This window comes from Procambarus clarkii, chromosome 42 (assembly GCF_040958095.1).
Source record: "Procambarus clarkii isolate CNS0578487 chromosome 42, FALCON_Pclarkii_2.0, whole genome shotgun sequence".
Taxonomy (NCBI): Eukaryota; Metazoa; Arthropoda; class Malacostraca; order Decapoda; family Cambaridae; genus Procambarus; species Procambarus clarkii.
The window spans coordinates 21,532,942-21,551,938 of NC_091191.1; the positions used below are offsets into that span (position 1 = coordinate 21,532,942).

An 18,997-nucleotide genomic window follows, 5' to 3' on the forward strand; every position below is an offset into this window, starting at 1 on the left:
TCAAATCAAGAGTTGACAAACTCCGGGGTGATTAGAGGCATTAAATTAAACGAAATGTGTCCAAACATTTATGTCCCACCAGGATTCGAACCCGGGATTCCCGAGTATTAGTCCCAACTCTACTACCAAAACCCATGTACTAAAGTTACAAAATATATTTCGATGAAACTAATGCCCTGCACTTACATAGATTAAAAGGTTATGATAAATATTAATTGTAAAAGTAGTCACTTTAAAGCCAAAGAAATAAAGCATTAATTTTACTAACCATAATGTAAGTAATTGCTTGTGGGTGAGGGTTAGCGTGGAAGTGCAAGCCTGTGAGCCAGTTGATGACACGAGGCAACAATACACCAGAGTCGTCATGGGTAGCAAGGTGCACTACAAGTTGAACGCATTGACTACTCTCACACAGCATCACCGCATCCAGCAAGAACTCTCTGCATGGTATATGAGCAAACATCAACAAATGTTGCCACAGACAAAATGTTACACTTATCAAAATCACAATTACATAATCCTTAAGTATTAAACATTTGTTCTACATTCCAGATCATTGTCTTTCCACATTTTCTTTTATAACACCTTAGTACGTATAGTAACTGAAGGCTTACTATTTTTGATAGCAAGCTGATAATGAAAACAACAATGTTTTGAAGCCTCGCCCTACTAGCGTTCTATTAAGCGGGATCAAACCAATCATTTTATACTCCAAACTGATCAATATAATTATTAAGACATACTTCGCACATGTGTTGCATCACTAAGATATCATTCTTAATGGTTTGCATTATATGAACTTCTCATATATGTTAGCTTATGCCTCATTCAGTATTTTTTATCTTATTTATTTATATATACAAGAAGATACATTGGGTTTGTAAGATTACATAACATCTATCATTTTACATTCTTGCAAAGCCACTAACATGCATAGCATTTCAGGCAAGTCCTTAATCTAACAGATAATTATAGGTAGGTAATTTGCAGCCAAATTTGAAGAATATGTATAGGTACATTTTATGTATGGGTATATTTAGGAAAATTTGATGAATATTAATAGGTACACTGACGTAAAATTTTAAGGTTATTAATAGGTACATTGCAGCAAAATTTGCATTCAACATAACAAATATGATATAAATTGATAGCAGTGATTACAATGTTGAAGTTGCATGTCTTAGGTACAATTATTGGGGGAGTAGGTAGCAAACTTAACCCAATTATACCTATACAAAATTAAGCTGAATTATTCTATTTTGTTCAAAAACACTTTGCCTATTAGTGGCATTATTTGGCATGTATCTTCTGTACCTTCAAATATACGTCTCTATTATGATGTATATATGCTTTTTATGAATAAAATTGTATAATATTATTATCATTATTCAGAAAATCCGTAAAAGCCGTGACGAGGGTTCGAACCTATACGAAGGGTGTTCCTACGCACACGCTCTAGCGACTAGACCACGACGTGGTGTCTTGTGGTCTAGAGCGTGTGTCTGGGAACACCCATCACATAGGTTCGAACCCTCGTCACGGCTCCTACGGATTTTCTCATTGATGCCGTCATGTTAATGTGATACTCTCTGTGTATTATTATTATTATTATTATTATTATTATTATTATTATTATTATTATTATTAGATGAACAAATCCTCAAGGGCCTTGATGACGATTCGAACCTATGCACTGGATGTCCTAGTCAATTTCTAGATTGTGATTTCTGTGTATATTATTATTATTATTATTATTATTATATTACTTGCTCTACCATTCATTAAACAACATTACCAAATCTGTTTTGATACAATTATACCCCAAGTATTTCACTCCTGCAACTATCCACTTTTTTATATATTTTTGTTTGATGGCGTTTGTGGCAAGTAGTAAACTTGTAAAACTCCAGGAATAAAGTTCCAATTAAGTCGATTTTAAATTTAAACAGAGTAATAATAAAATCCCCCTACAGCTTACCTGTAGCCTTCCTTAGCACTGTATGTGTCCCAGACACTCTCCAGGTCCTCCTCCAGTTGGATGTGGCCCAAGAGGTTAACAAGATGAGAGAATGCATGAGGCCGCTGCAACTCCAACTCTAAATTCTCTGTCATCGATTCAGAAAGACTTTCTAGTGCTGAATCAATCTGAAGGAAATAAAATTAAAATTTTAGTTCATTATCATTGCTGATATTTTAAGCTTAGTGTTGCCTTTTTAAGACTCATCTGAGTGACGGGGTTGTTGTTGTTGTTAATGATTCGCTACTTGGAACAACAAATTCCAAGCAGCACAGGCTATGGTGAGCCCGTAGAGTGACAGGGGTAAAATTCTCTGCTGCCATCATGTACAGGTTCTCTAGGCTTATCAAATAAATTGAACGTAAAATTTAAGTTAATAATGTACAAACATTTCAGAGACACTTAAACATAATGAAAATAAATAAGTAAATGTTACAATGAACGTTAAAGTAACACAAAAAAATGACTTGCTTCTGTGAGAGGTTCCCCAACATCCCATTATTGCCTTCATGTATTAAGTTTAAGTGCCAATTTCTTAAAGACACTTAGTAATAAGGTACATTGTAAATATTACTGCAGCCAAACTGTCTCAAGATCTGTGTGATATTGTGCTCTTAACACTGATTAATGTTAATTTTCTCAAAAGAAAAATGATGAGTGTTAAATTAGATAATTTAACTTACATGACTTACATGATTTGATAGCATATAAATACTTGGATTCTTGATCAAATGAAACTAAGTTTATCGGTAGTTTAGATGTAGGTAAATTATTTGCTTTCATTGCTAAAATGTTCAAAGTTCGGTTGGAAAAGGAAATAATAAATCTATATTGTAGAGTATTTTTTTCTTTCTTTACACATGAAGGGAGGGAACTTGTGACTTGGTAGAGCTCTTCCTCCCACTGCTAATATAAAGCCTTTTCTGACTACTTTTCACTGGAAAAGATCAGCTAATCGTTTTACAACCAGGTCCTGAATTACTGCTGGATGAAGAGAAGCAGACAGGCGAAAATTGGGTAGTTTTTTTTTTATTTTTATTTTTACATGCAAAGCATGCAACTTAAATACAATAAAAACAACACAGAATACAGAACAGAACAAAAGAAAACAATAGACCACCGGCCAGAAGGGCCGACAGCATGTCACAATAAACCACAAACACGATAAAGACACAGAAAAATACAGCATACAACAAGGTATAATACAATGGCATTCAAGGTATAATATAAAACAATGGCAAAGTATAATACAAAGGCAAACTAGCACAATAACATCACAAAACAAAACCGTCATAAAACAAAACATACATCAAAGGCACAACAGGGAACATAACCGTACAAACACAATACATCCCAAACAAAACATAAAGAGCAAACACGTACAACAGGTAAAGCACGCCATAACAAACGGAAGGCAAAACAAAATGGCACAACCGAACAAAGAGCACTCGCCAACAGCCTGAAGGGCACACAATATGACATACACAAGCGCATACGACATCCACACAAATACACAGGAACCGCACACCCACCCACCAGCCATACAAAGAAAACCTACAACATACACCGGAGCACGCAGGAACCGGGAAACAAAACCCACCCCACCCACTCACACACACACACCCCATCCGCACCGTACACAACAGGAAACAGAATACACAGAAATCATTTGCGAGGAACAGCGTGAGAAATGTACTTCTTCGGGTAAACATCGGTAGGATACTTTGCCTTGTAAGCCTCCCAGACAAAATCTTCAAGGTCGGTAGGGTTTTTGATCCCCCTCGCCCGAGGGTGTATCATAAACTCAGGAACATCTATATCGGGCGGCATCGGCCAACGCCTGAGGTCACTGACGCAAGTCGCATAACGAGGCCGGGGAGCGCCATCCACGCCCATCGAGGAAGCAGACGACGCTGGAGAAGCGGACGAGGGCCGCCGAGACTGCCACGAAGTCGCACACATAGGAGCAGGGGGCCGGACGACGAGACTGTAGCACCTCCATGGATACCGCAGGAGACACAGAAGAGACTGCTGGAGACGGAAGAGGCGGCAAGACCGCTGCCGAGGAAACGGGTAACGAGGAAGGGGCCACAGAACTCTCAGAGCGAGCATCCTTTCGCAACACCATCACCAGGCCACCCCGTTCACCACCAACCACAGCAGGGGGAACCACACCCCACGAAGAACCGGAGCCACCCCACGCAGGCGACGCACCTGAAGCAGGACCCTCGGACACCAGACCAGGAGGGGAGGCCGAAACGCCAGCACCGGCATCCTCAGGCAAGTGTACTTCCGCCACCACCGTAGTGTGCACCACATCCGGAGCCACCCCACCGTCAACGGAAGGACGACACTCGTCGAAGTCGCCAACTTCAGCCCACGCAGAAGAACGCCGGGAACGCTTAGTCTCGGGCCGCACATCACCAGACCCGGAAGCAGACTCAGCGACCCGCGCAGCACCAGCCGACCGAGCCGACGCACGCCGCAGTACGGCAGCCTCCTCAACCACACAGGGCACCAGGCCAGGCACATGAGGGAATGCCAGATCCACCCCAGCTCCCAGCACAGCCGGAACAGACGGCGAGGGTGCAGGGACCGGGACAGACACAGCAGAGGAAGAACTGGAAGACGAGGGGTTCGAGCAAACGGCAGTGGGAAGAGGCTCAGGGACACCAGCCGGAGCAGGCGGAGCACTAGGCGAGGACACAACCTCCGGAGGAGATGCGGCAACAACAGGGGGCGCAACAGCAACAGCTGATACAGAGGGCACCTCCTCAGCCGAAGAGACGTCCACACCCACCAAATCATCCCCCACAGGATGTGGTGGAAAATCCTCCTCACTGAAGAGATTCACTGGTGCAACAGCAGGCACAGAACAGTCAGCAGCCAGATGGCCCAAAAGACCACAACGATAACACGTCCGCGGCTGACGGGCGTAAAACACCCGAACGTTGTACCCCATAAGGCGCACAGAGGACGGAATATCCGCCCGGAGTCTCATGCCCAGGGTGCGAATGTTAGACCTCACACCCTTAAGAGGACTAGACAACACCACGTTCACCCTCACACTAACAACTGCGCCAAACCGGCCGAAATACCGCCGTAGCAGAGCCTCTGGAAACTCCAAGGGAGCCCCATGCACACTGATGTAAGTAAGTGCACCACTTCTATCCGAGAGGGTGACAGTGCCCACACCATCCGGCAGAGGTAGTGTCCGCCCCTCGGACACTACCCGATATCGCGATATGTCACCTCCTCTGTGAACTTCACAGTTGCCCTACAGGCTGTTACCAACTCGACCCCATAAATCGCAAACACAGGGACAGAGAGCATGTCACAAGCCAGGGCAATCTCCGGGTAACCAGCCCGCACAGAGAACTCTAGTCCCACAGACTGAGCCCGGACGACAGGGGGTAGAGGGACCCCCATCGTAACACCACGTCAGCACAGGCGAGCAGAGACACACCCGCCTCCAACCGGCCGAAACGGGCAAACAACACCAACTGCTGGAGCGCCGATGCAACACGTCTGTCCCGTACCGAAGCTAGGGCCAGACCTGATTCCAAAAATGGGTAGTTGGTGGTACCGCGCTGCCCAGGGCTCACATAACCACGGTACTGAAGAACCAGACCAAGAACAAGAACTGTTCTTGGTCTGGATCAAGGTAAGTGTATGCAAATATTATTTAAATCCTTCATGAATGTATTATTCCTCTGCATGCAAAAATATAATTCATAATAATAATTCATTAAGTCGGGAGAGAGGAAACAAGTGCATTCATGTACGTTTGGCTTTTATCGCGGAAGATGAGGTTAGGTTAAGTTTTCTTTGCAACATTAGTATAAAAAAAAATTCGGGTTTGACCATATTCAATAGTACTGCTTTCTACTTTCTAATTGCTTTATTCGTCAATACATGTACGATTGTCCTCAACGTTACTATAAGTACCGCCTAAACAGGAGGATGGGCTGTTCCATTATACAGCCACCGGAGCATTTCACGAAAGGGTGACAGAATGAACCGACTGATCCATTACAAAGCATGAAAACTTCCCAATCAACTGTTGTTATTGTTAGCCTCCTGGTGCTTCGGAGCTCATTAACTGTTTAATAATTGTAAACAAAGCCGCCAAAGATTGAGAAAAGATGTACAAATTCGTAAGTGCTTGTGTAACTGCTTCGTGAATCTGGCCCCAGATTTCCCTGGGCTACAGGCAAACGAGAACCCCTGTTCTTAACAGTCGAACGAACATGGACGTAGTCTGCAGTTGAAATTCCTTCCTGAGTGGCTGAAAGGAAGCACCCTCCATCGCCAAAACCCGCAAAACCCTCGGAAAAGGACGGGAGAGAAAGGGGGGGCAGTGAACAAGTGAACTCCAAGAAAAAATCCTAAATAGCAAGCCGGCAGAAACGGAGAGCCGTAAAGAAGTCCGTCATGGAATCACACAGGAGCAGGACGAATAGCTTTAGAACAGAATCTGTGGTAGCAGCACCTGACAACATTTCAGAGGAAACCCCAGAGCAGCTCCAAACTGCTCAATGATGACCTCTTGCACTGCACAGAAACACAGTAGATCCACCAACCTGTATGAGATCTATATTCTTCTCCAATTGATGCTGTAGTCAGCTTATGCATCTGAATATAGAGCTGCCACGCCCCGACCTTAAGGGTAATGGTAGGAGGAAACAGAGCAGAGTTTAAAGCTGCAAGGGAAGAGCCTATAAAATAAGCAACTTCCATTCGTTCCAGTGCTTGCAAACAACAACAAAACTTGCTACTTCTGAAAGAAAACAAAAGAGGTTGTTTGCCAGCCATGATGAAGCCGAGATCTCATACTTCAACAAGGAACTCTTAAGAGTTATGAGGCCTGTTACGAACCCAAGACCACCGTCGGAGCACGGAGCAGTGACGACAACGCCATCTGTGAGTCCGCTCCCAAAAACCCCCAATAACATAAATAATACAACACTGTTGTATTATTATTAATTATTACTAAATCTACTAATCATTGTAGTAATTAAAATTAACCAAACGTAGAGTTCACATGTACTAATAATTACATCTGTACAATAAGGCTAGAATTCTTACGTCACCAGACGCCAGTATTGCGTCAGATTCCATTATAATAAACACAACTATATCCAGTGTCTGAGAATTGAGTTTGATTCTCTATAAAACAACGGTGTTCTGTGTGATAATTATTTACAGATAAACTGATCCCCAACTTATGCCAAATAGAGCGTTTATAGTTATAACTGTTATCTGGTAATAAATTTAACGTCACGCGTGAATGCCCTGGAGAGACTTTAATTCCTCTCCATTGCTTGTTTACCATCGTAAAACGGGCGAATAATAATATTTAACTCCTCTGAATAATAAACCCGTCCTTATCCGAGCATTTCAATCACAACTGCGAGAGATGATATTATTCGTAGTTAATAATTTGTGTATCAAATGCGGGACGCAGAGCGGGGCAGGGGAGACACCAGTACACGAGGCGACGCTCTCGGAGAGAGACGCCATTACCCAAGCCACCAGGGTGGACGCCACCAAGAGCGCAAGACGAAAGTCGCCACTGTGAGGTGTGAAGAACCTTTGCAGACAACAACTTAGCTGGTGTCAGTGTCACTTTATACATCGTGTTGAATTGTCAAGAGATTTAATTTGACATTCAGCCAGGAACTTGTTAATTTGTTCCGTGTAGCACAACGTGACCGGCCAGAGAAGTGCGTCAACATCTAGGCTAGGCTTCACACCACGTGTTCGTTACAACGATGCCTGAACCTAGGCCGCGAACTTCGGCAAGCCTTAACTTACACAGTGCCCTATTAGCTAAGTACCTTTATTCCTATTTGATGCATCATTTTGGAGGGGGTTATAGCTGGGTAGCTTGCTGTCACGCAGAGCGATTATAAAAACCACAGGTTATTATCTGTCTCCATTCTCTAATTTAATTTTCTTGAACATAGATGTCTAGCAGCTTAATATGTTGCTACTGACTATAATTTGATTTGCAGCGTGTGTGAAGAATTCCCCGAGCTGTCATTTCCCGTGTTAATCATCTCCCAGTGTTCCATGATGAGTTCAGGAGATTCCGAGGATGAGTCATAACCGATGTCTTGGAAAACGTCTTCAAGCTAAGACCCTTTCCGTATTCCTTAAATTACATTATCTGTAGTATTATTCATGCGGAGCACTGTTTTTGGATTGACATGTGTTTGTTATAATTATTAATTTCTCATGTTCATAATCTATGTTCTTATTGGTGACAAATACAATGATTCTATAATTGGTCATAGGATTAGATTATTGCATAATGAACTGGTGCACGAACCACACTAGTTCCTGGACATATATGAAGTTCCAGTAATAACCCCCCAATGTAGGTGTTTGAGGCTTTGATTCAGTTAAATTATACAGCCCATTAATTATATAAGTGATCATATTCTCTAGTATTTTATCCATAGTTACTGGTTCATCTAGGGATTTTCTAATGATCATATTTTCTTAGTTTCCCTCTTTACTACAAAAGCGGGTGGTCCTTCGTAATAGAATTTCATTACATTAATATTTAAATAAATAGAGTCAAGCCCCAAATGTCCCACAATATGGTCCTTCAAACCGGATAAACATAAATTATAATTATAAATACTAATTATTAATAACTAATCCTTGTGTGATGTAATTTAGACTAACCATTTAATTAATTGTGTTTGCCAACAGCGTAACACATAAGTTAGTCTAAGTCACACCAATTCATTGCTACTTTCACCTCATGTACAAGGTAGCACTAGTGGGACACAGGCAATTACCCACAACACTTAGACCTATACTTCATACTGAAGTAAGAATCTTTAGGTCACCAGGAGCATCAGCTCATAACCTTTATATGTTTTCACTTGTGTGTGTAAGTACACCCTTATAAAAACAAAAAACCCAAAAATACAGCACAATTATATTCACCTTACTGCACCACAATAATCTTTACCAATCTTATTAGGTAGAATTTAGGCTGAGATTGTGCTGAATTTGGTACAAGGCCAGACTAAATAAATTTATAGTTCTTAGGTAGGAATTATCACGACTAGACTTAAGCTAGTCAGTAGTGTATGTATTATACTATTTGTGCTGACCCTATCCAGGGTGGGATTAAACTTTGAGATAACTCTGATTGGAGTGTCTCCATAATATTTCTCTTGTACTCATTATTTTGTATGTATCTATTTTATGTATTGCTGGATGATCCCCATTACCTCTGATGGTGATATAGAAGAGCTAACCGGACAAGAACTAATGGTGAAGTTCAGACAATGCACAAAATATCTAGCTACTTGTTGTTAGGTAGGTGCATTTAACCTCAAGTGAGGTAGAGTATAAATTAGCCACCTTAAATTAGGCTACATTTAATATTACTTGTCAACTAATGAACAAGTACCCAAGCTTCATTAGTAATACGTATACTAATCCAATGAAGTTTGGACCCAAGCCCAACATGGCTACTCCTGAGCAATTAAGGAGAACCTATATTGGCCTTAAAGGTCATTTGACCAGATTAATTAACAAGGCTGAGGGCTTATCTAAAGATACTCCCATTGACTCTTATCACTTAGAGACATCAGTAAGAGTAGCTGATCTGAAATTTGATCAAGTTAAGTCTACAAGTCAGTCTTATCTTACTCTACTGAATACCACAGAAACTGATCCTGATGAAGTAAGTCAAATTGTAGACGATATCTCCCAGTATGAAGATGAGACTCAAGATAAACTTTACATGCTATCTGCACTATCAAAACAATCTAAATCCAATACCAGTAACACAGGGTCTCAATTCAGTAACCAACTACCAGAGGTTCGTCTACCTACTTTAGACTTACCTACATTTTCAGGATTAGATACAGAAAGTTGGGACGATTTCTGGAGTAAATTCGTAGATGCAGTAGACTCTAAAGCTAACATTCCTCAAACCACCAAATTCACTTATTTACAAGGCTTGTTACGAAATGAAGCCTTGAAAGTAATCTCTAATATAACACTGACCAGTGATGGTTACACATTAGCTGTTCAATTGCTCAAAACCAACTACGATAACACGGAGAGAACTATTACTGTCTTAGTTCAAAAATTGCTAGATTTACCCTCTGCTAATAATTCCACAGATTCTCTCCAAAATTTCAGACTGGAGTTAGTCTTTACTCAAGGCCTTAAGCTTTAAAGTCCAAATTCAGTCAGCTGAATGGATGACCAAAGTAGTTGTTAGGCGAAAATTGCCAAGAGAAACTTTAGATAAGTTGTGTACTATGTACAATAAGACCTTTTTGACTTTGAAAGAGATCACAGAAGGTCTGCATACCTTAGTCGAAAGACAAAGAGCCAACCAAGATGGGGAGAAAGTTTCAAACTCCTCTACTAACTCCCATCGTAACTCAGCTCAAATTGACACTTCAGTCAAACCCAAACCGACTTTGAATAAGTCTAGTAAATATAAATCCAAGACTACTCCATCCACTGGGAAAAGAAGTGGAAATGTAGGTACTTATTCGGTGTCTCCTTCTGAGATAACCAATGACTTGTCTACTAAAGAGACCAAGTCAACTAACCAGAGAAGGTGTCTGTTTTGTAATCAAGGACATGCCACCTACCAATGCTCTGTTTATCCTACTTATAATACTAGGATTAAAAGGTTGCAAGAAATACACAAGTGCACCAAGTGCATGGGCTCTCATGATCCCAAAAAATGTGTAGTGCAGCTACGTTCCTGCAATAGATGCAACCAAGGTGTACATCACTACGCCTTATGTAGAAAATCTTCTACACCAACCATGACCACTGGGGAGAATTCCACGAATTCTACCACAGTGCAATATTGCAAAGTGCATCAAGAAATAAATGTACTTGCTACTGAGTCAGGCAATAATACCACTCTGCCTACATCTCAACTTAGACTAATAAACCGAAGATCTAGAGTTAACACTAGAGGTCTTTTTGATCAAGGATCACAGAAAACCTTCATTACACAACAGTTAGTAGAGCAGTTAAATTTAAAACCTGCCAAAAGTGTGAGGTTAAATATTTCTGGTTTCTTGACGAATAGTGGACCTCGTGAACACCAAGTAGTTAAGGTATTAGTGAGACTCGGATCTTCCACTAGTCCAATACAAGCGGTAGTAGTAGATAAACTTCCTACAGACCTGCAGGTCATAGGGTTAGCTCGCACTGCGAGACATCTTAAACGAAACCGCATGAGGCTAGCAGATTACAAAATAAATTCTGACTTCCTCACTGATGTTGGAATACTTATAGGCGCGGATCATTATTACAAATTTATAACTGGATGCACCAGACAACACGGAATGAATTTGTTGTCGTCTGCTGGAGGCAAATTGCTTACGGGACCGGTGCTTTTCCGACAAAATCCAGCGTCAACATACCAACAATCTAATAACATAATAGTGGCGTGACTAGGCTTGGAACAGTCACCCCTACGTTTCAGAGAAATATCTGAAGATATTGAGTCTGATCCACCTGTACATCGTTTGTGGGATTTAGACACTTTAGGTATTATCCCTGAACAACCAAGCCCTGATGATACGTGGACTTACCAGCAATATCTGGATACAGTTGTCTATGAAAATAAACAATACTGGGTAAGACTCCCATGGAAGTTGAATCATCCACAACTTCCAATTAATTATTTTATGGCAGCCTCACAATTGCAGTCTCAATTAGCACGACTACAGAAGCAGCCAGACAAACTGAACATGTATCATCAACTCATCCAACAACTTAACAGTAAATTTATTGAAGTTGTGGATAACGATGACCGAAAAATAGGTCATTATTTACCTCATCACGCTGTGGTGAAAGACTCATTGACAACACCTATTCGTATTGTCTTTAACTGCAGTGCTAAAGTAAAGCCAAGCAGTGTGTCTTTAAATGAATGGCTCCAAACGGGACCTAGCCTAACACAAAGGCTACATGATGTGCTGTTACGATTTTGTACTGGTATTTTCGCCTATACTGCTGATATCAGCAAAGCTTTCCTCCGAGTAGGTTTGCAGGAGGAAGATCGTAACTACACAAAGTTCCTCTGAATTAAGGACCCACTGGATCCTAACAGTGATATCATCACATATCGTTTTGCCTCAGTATTATTCGGAGCTACGTCCTCACCGTTTCTTTTGCAAGCAACATTAGACACACATTTGAGGAAATCAAATAGCCCTTATAAGGCAGACATTAGCGACAAATTGTATGTCGACAATTTCCAGGGAACAACTAATGATCAAACTAATTTGGTAGAAATCTACCATGAGGCTAACCGTGAGCTATTAGGGGCCAATATGCCACTACAGTCATGGGCCTCAAATAATGAATTACTCAACCAGGTAATCGAGAAAGAATTTCCAGGTTATCAGGTACCCAGTCAATTAAAGGTTCTAGGCGTGGAATGGAACACCGGTACTGACGAGATGAATGTCAAGTCAGTACAAACTGATAACTCAACCCTTACCATGAGAACATTGCTCTCGTTTGTCAGTCAACCATTTGACCCTTTAGGCTTACTTAGTCCTATATTAATAAGGGGCAAACTCCTAATGCGGGAGTGCTGGCAGAAACATATGGGATGGGATGATCCGTTACCAAGTGAGTTACAAGCTAAATGGCAGATACTCTCAACGGATTTTAATCAGTTAGGTGTTTTGAAATTTCCTCGTAATGCTTCAGGACCAAACTTACCCACCAATTTACACGTTTTCTGCGATGCCTCTGGCAAAGCATATGGCACTGTAGCCTACTTAGTTAATAGTGCACAATCAATTTTGCTCACATCTAAAGCAAGAGTTGCTCCCATTAAGAAGAGATCTTTACCTCAAATGGAGTTGACTGCTTTGCTGGTGGGAGTAAGATTGGCTCATTGCCTGACAGAGACACTCAATAATATCCACTTTAGTGAGATTGTCGTGTGGTCAGACAACGAGGCAGTCTTACAATGGGTAAGAAACAACAACAATAAGACTCCCTACGTCAGTAATCGTATTAGGGAAATTCATGAGTTATCTGCTGGATATAAATTCAGACATGTTCCAACTAAGGACAATCCTGCAGATTATTTATCTCGAGGGTTAACGATAAAACAACTTATCAAGTCTTCGCTGTGGTTCAATGGACCTTCATGGCTTGTTGGTGGTCAGTGGCCCAAACAAAAGCCACAAGTCATAGTGACCAATATCACCACTCCCATGAAAGAACCAGAACCTCAACGAATCTTAGCCATTGATCCTCACAATTATTCTAACTTAAGTAAGTTATTAAGAGTGACTACACATGTGTTTGACTTTCTTGCTAAGATAGGAATTCGACATAAGTTTCCCAATCCTATCCTCTACTGAATCAAACGTGCACAACAAGAGACATATGGAAGCGAATATGAAAATCTTCCAGATAAATTAACTACGTCTCTAGGTATCTGGTATGATACCAACACTCATAATATACTAAGATGTGGAGGACGTTTGCTTCATGCAAAAATTGATCTGGACACAAAGAATCCAATTCTTCTACCTCATCACCACATCATCACTAAACTTCTTGTTTTACATCACCATCAATATGGTACTTTACATGGTGGAGTGTTAGATACTCTCACCGACCTTAGACAAAAGTACTGGCTTCCTCAAGGTCGTCAGACAGTCAAGTCAATAATTAAATTCTGTGTAATCTGTAAAAGATACGATGCTAGAGTATGTCCTTACCCAGGACCTCCACCACTCCCTGAAGAAAGAGTGGTACATCTTCGTCCCTTTGAAACCACTGGTGTTGATTACACAGGAGCCTTACTTCTCACTGGCAACCCAGACAAGATTCCAGTGAAAGCATACATTTGTCTATTTACGTGTGCTACAACCAGAGGCGTACATTTAGAAGTGACTTCAGATATGAGTGCTGAAGCCTTCCTCCAGGCCTTCCGCAGATTTGCTGCTCGCAGATCTTGTCCCAAACTAATGATATCGGACAATGGTTCCAATTTTGTGGCAGGAGAAGCCTGTCTGCGAGAAGTCTGGAATCACCCAGAAGTACAGTCAGTCCTGCAGAGACGACAATGTCACTGGAAATTTATAGCACCAAGAGCCCCTTGGCAAGGTGGGTTCTATGAGCGAATGATAGGCACAGTCAAGAAGTGTTTTAGAAAAACCTTACACAGACAAAAGGTCAGTTACTCCGAACTCCAAATCATTGTTGTGGAAATCGAGGCGCGAGTCAATAACCGCCCATTAACATACCTGTCTGATGATTTCACCCAGAGAGAGCCTCTGAGTCCCTCACACTTGATCCATGGAGGTCTACTGAGCCCTCTCATCCCTTTAGCCGAAGAGGACCCCGTAGACCCGTCACATGTGACCAGAAGTGACTTGGTGGAAAGCTACCAGCATCTCTCAAGGGTTATTAACAGGTGGAATGAGGTGTGGACTCGAGAGTGCCTCACTGCTCTACGAGAGTACCACTACGGAGCTTCGAGTCCTTACAATAAAGTACAGCTTAAACCAGGGGACCTAGTACTAGTCGACAGTGATGGACCAAGGTCAGAGTGGCCCATAGGCAAAATTGTTGCCATTCATCCAGATCATCAAGGTGTCCTGAAAGTAGTGAAAGTTTTATGCCGAGGTAACACTACTCTAAAAACTTTAGAGAAGCTGGTTCCTCTCGAATTGGCTGAACGAGAGTATCAACCAGAACTAGCTTCCCCAGTAGTTTCCGAGGACAGTAATTCTGATCCTCCAAGCAACCTCCCCACTAGAGCTGCTGCTCAACAATGTAAGCGGAAACTGCAAGCCTATTACAGCTCTGACCAAGAGTAATTCCTTTTACATCCAATTTAGATAACTATGATGATACTGTGGTGTGATGTCAAGTAACAAACCATTACAAGTCACTATGACCCAGGACATTCTCATCACCGTAGATTCTGTTGTTTGAATTGTGAGATTTAAATCTTTAATTGTTGTATAGGCTATAAATAACATTATTTATCTAGAGTACCTGAGAGTTTGCAGACATTGAGATTTTGTAACATACACATTACATGTCATAGCGACACCAGTCTCAGAGTTTATTGTAAGCTTTCTTAATTATCAGCTTTAGATAATTCTTAATAACATGTTCCATTTAACATGAAATCAGCAAGACTTAAGTTTCTTGTATGTCCTTGACAAATACGGGACATTCGTTATGTGTGTACTAACATACTAACATACTAATATTAATATTAACTTCGGGATGGGTGTGTCAGTACTCCACATTACACTGCGACCCTAAAATTCTCCCCCCGGAGTTATGTTGGAAATTTCCAACACTAATACAACACTGTTGTATTATTATTAATTATTACTAAATCTACTAATCATTGTAGTAATTAAAATTAACCAAACGTAGAGTTCACATGTACTAATAATTACATCTGTACAATAAGGCTAGAATTCTTACGTCACCAGACGCCAGTATTGCGTCAGATTCCATTATAATAAACACAACTATATCCAGTGTGTCTGAGAATTGAGTTTGATTCTCTATAAAACAACAGTGTTCTGTGTGATAATTATTTACAGATAAACTGATCCCCAACTAATGCCAAATAGAGCGTTTATAGTTATAACTGTTATCTGGTAATAAATTTAACGTCACGGGTGAATGCCCTGGAGAGACTTTAATTCCTCTCCATTGCTTGTTTACCATCGTAAAACGGGCGAATAATAATATTTAACTCCTCTGAATAATAAACCCGTCCTTATCCGAGCATTTCAATCACAACTGCGAGAGATGATATTATTCGTAGTTAATAATTTGTGTATCAAATGCGGGATGCGGAGCGGGGCAGGGGAGACGCCAGTACACGAGGCGACGCTCTCAGAGAGAGACGCCATTACCCAAGCCACCAGGGTGGACGCCACCAAGAGCGCAAGACGAAAGTCGCCACTGTGAGGTGTGAAGAACCTTTGCAGACAACAACTTAGCTGGTGTCAATGTCACTTTATACGTCGTGTTGAATTGTCAAGAGATTTAATTTGACATTCAGCCAGGAACTTGTTAATTTGTTCCGTGTAGCACAACGTGACCGGCCAGAGAAGCGCGTCAACATCTAGGCTAGGCTTGACACCACGTGTTATCTTGAGATTCTTGAGATGATTTCGGGGCTTTAGTGTCCCTGCGGCCTGGTCCTCGACCAGGCCTCCACCCCCAGGAAGCAGCCCGTGACAGCTGACTAACTCCCAGGTACCTATTTACTGCTAGGTAACAGGGGCATTCAGGGTGAAAGAAACTTTGCCCATTTGTTTCTGCCTCGTGCGGGAATCGAACCCGCGCCACAGAATTACGAATCCTGCGCGCTATCCACCAGGCTACGAGGCCCCCGTACAACGTTACAACGTTGTTCGTTACAACGACGCCTGAACCTAGGACGCGAACTTCGGCAAGCCTTAACTTACACAGTGCCCTATTAGCTAAGTACCTTTATTCCTATTTGATGCATCATTTTGGAGGGGGTTATAGCTGGGTAGCTTGTCGTCATGCAGAGCGATTATAAAAAACCACAGGTTATTATCTGTCTCCATTCTCTAATTTAATTTTCTTGAACATAGATGTCTAGCAGCTTAATATGTTGCTACTGACTATAATTTGATTTGCAGCGTGTGTGAAGAATTCCCCCGAGCTGTCATTTCCCGTGTTAATCATCTCCCAGTGTTCCATGATGAGTTCAGGAGATTCCGAGGATGAGTCATAACCGATGTCTTGGAAAACGTCTTCAAGCTAAGACCCTTTCCATATTCCTTAAATTACATTATCTGTAGTATTATTCATGCGGAGCACTGTTTTTGGATTGACATGTGTTTATTATAATTATTAATTTCTCATGTTCATAATCTATGTTCTTATTGGTGACAAATACAATGATTCTATAATTGGTCATAGGATTAGATTATTGCATAATGAACTGGTGCACGAACCACACTAGTTCCTGGACATATATGAAGTTCCAGTAATAACCCCCCAATGTAGGTGTTTGAGGCTTTGATTCAGTTAAATTATACAGCCCATTAATTATATAAGTGATCATATTCTCTAGTATTTTATCCATAGTTACTGGTTCATCTAGGGATTTTCTAATGATCATATTTTCTTAGTTTCCCTCTTTACTACAAAAGCGGGTGGTCCTTCGTAATAGAATTACATTAATATTTAAATAAATAGAGTCAAGCCCCAAATGTCCCACACTGGATACCTGTCCTAGTCGGCTCGTGAAGTACCCACTGCTGACCTCTGGTGAGGTGGCGCTTAGACAGTGAATGCCATCTATGGAGCGAAAAGGTGGACATTTGTGTCTAAGCCAGTAAGTGGTATGTCCTAGTGGTTCCCATGTAGTATCCCCAGTACTGATGACGTGTCTGCTTTCACAAAGTCAACCTAGTGTTGTAATTCTTACAACTAGGCTGTTGTAAGAATTATTCCAGAAGGTTCCAGAAGTTCGAGTAGGGACCTGACCTCTCAACAACGCCCAGTCCCCTGGGAATTAGCAGGTCTGAGTCACAAATGGCGGGCATCTTTGTTCATAATTTTGTATAATGAACCATCCTATAGTATTCAGTAATTTAGAGAAAATTAGCCTTTATTCATTTTGCATTAAAATTGTATTGTATAATAGTACTGGATACAATATCAAGAGTATTCTAATTATTGAGTTTAAGTCACCATCAGTGACGTCACGAATCAGATCTAACTTGTAAGGCGGAGTGACCGGCGGTCATAGGTCATCAGGGTTGACAGGTCTACGATTTCTCAAAGTTTTAATAACCATTTTTGTGATCGGGAACAGCTCTGCCGTAGATGTTTGTGTAATTTAATTTCAGTAAAATAACTCAACCAGTCTGGATCAATTAAGTACAACAGAGGTTAATTGTTATAACTTAAACCTGGCTAGTAACTTGGTAAAACTTTGACTAGGCGGAAGGATACAATGTTCTGTCTGGGGTAGACCAGACAAGGGAGAGATCAGTGTGGAAACGGGAGCAGCTGGGATAAGAGGCCAACCATCTTACCTCTCCCCAAGACCAGCCCAACATCTAGAGCTGTGGTCGCCCAAGGTATAGTTGCTATTGTTAATTATAGGGATAGTCTTCTCATTTGCCATTCAGGTCAAGTAGGGAGTGTTAAAGTGATAGGGAGTGAACATATTTAGATTTTGTTTTAGTTTTCTTTTAATAAATTAAATTTGTTAGTAAATTGCATTTTTATTGTTTCCATTTGGTTATGTGTATACTTGTCCTGGTCACGTGGTCCACACGAGGCAGAGTTGGATTGGGCGCCGATTCTAACATCGAATCATTCCCGTGTAATTTATTCCACACTCAAGTTTCCGAGATTATAAACTACTAGTGGGGATCAAGCCCCAAGGTTGATTAATTAGCGTGATCGATCCAGACCTCGATCATTGCTCTGTGTTACTGGTCTGGTGGTGGCAGCGTAGAGGCGACTCTAGGGTTTTGCTCAGAGCCTAGGTCACGTCATACTGGGTGTAGAATCCTCGGTCAATCGTCTTAGGACCACGTGGCGTGGAGTTGGCTTTGGTAAAAGTTTTGGAGTCCCTTGGTAGAGAATAAAAAGTAAGAATACGGGTAGAGGGCAAAGAAGGAAGTGAAGTAGAGAGAGAAACCCAAACCCGTGTTACACTAGGACGGCTGTGATGTATGTTGAATCAGTTTACCCAAGGCAGCCAAGGTCTCTTCACCAGTCTGCTTTGCAGAAGCAGTGATCCGCCATCGGACGAGCACTGCTGAGTGTTCAATTGTCTGCCTGAGGAGTGGCAGTGACGGGATTTGCCATACCCGGGGCTGGCTGGTGGAAGAGACAACCCACTGCGGTGCCGACCGAGGAGAGTGACCAGCGAGTTACACGAGGCTCCTGCTTAGGGCTCGCAACCCTAGTATT

General features: G+C 41.6%; 1 protein-coding gene across 2 annotated transcripts in view; it reads right to left on the minus strand.

Annotated features, from left to right (window-relative positions):
- Positions 1–18,997, minus strand: part of LOC123770249 (uncharacterized) — a 407,808-nt gene that overhangs the window by 285,894 nt on the left and 102,917 nt on the right. For both annotated transcript variants that reach the window (XM_069339938.1, XM_069339939.1), the window contains 2 exons: positions 1,979–2,145; positions 269–440 (listed from right to left, as the gene is read on the minus strand). In XM_069339938.1, coding sequence (XP_069196039.1) covers positions 269–440; positions 1,979–2,145 — 339 coding nt within the window. The remainder of the gene's footprint in view (positions 1–268; positions 441–1,978; positions 2,146–18,997) is intronic.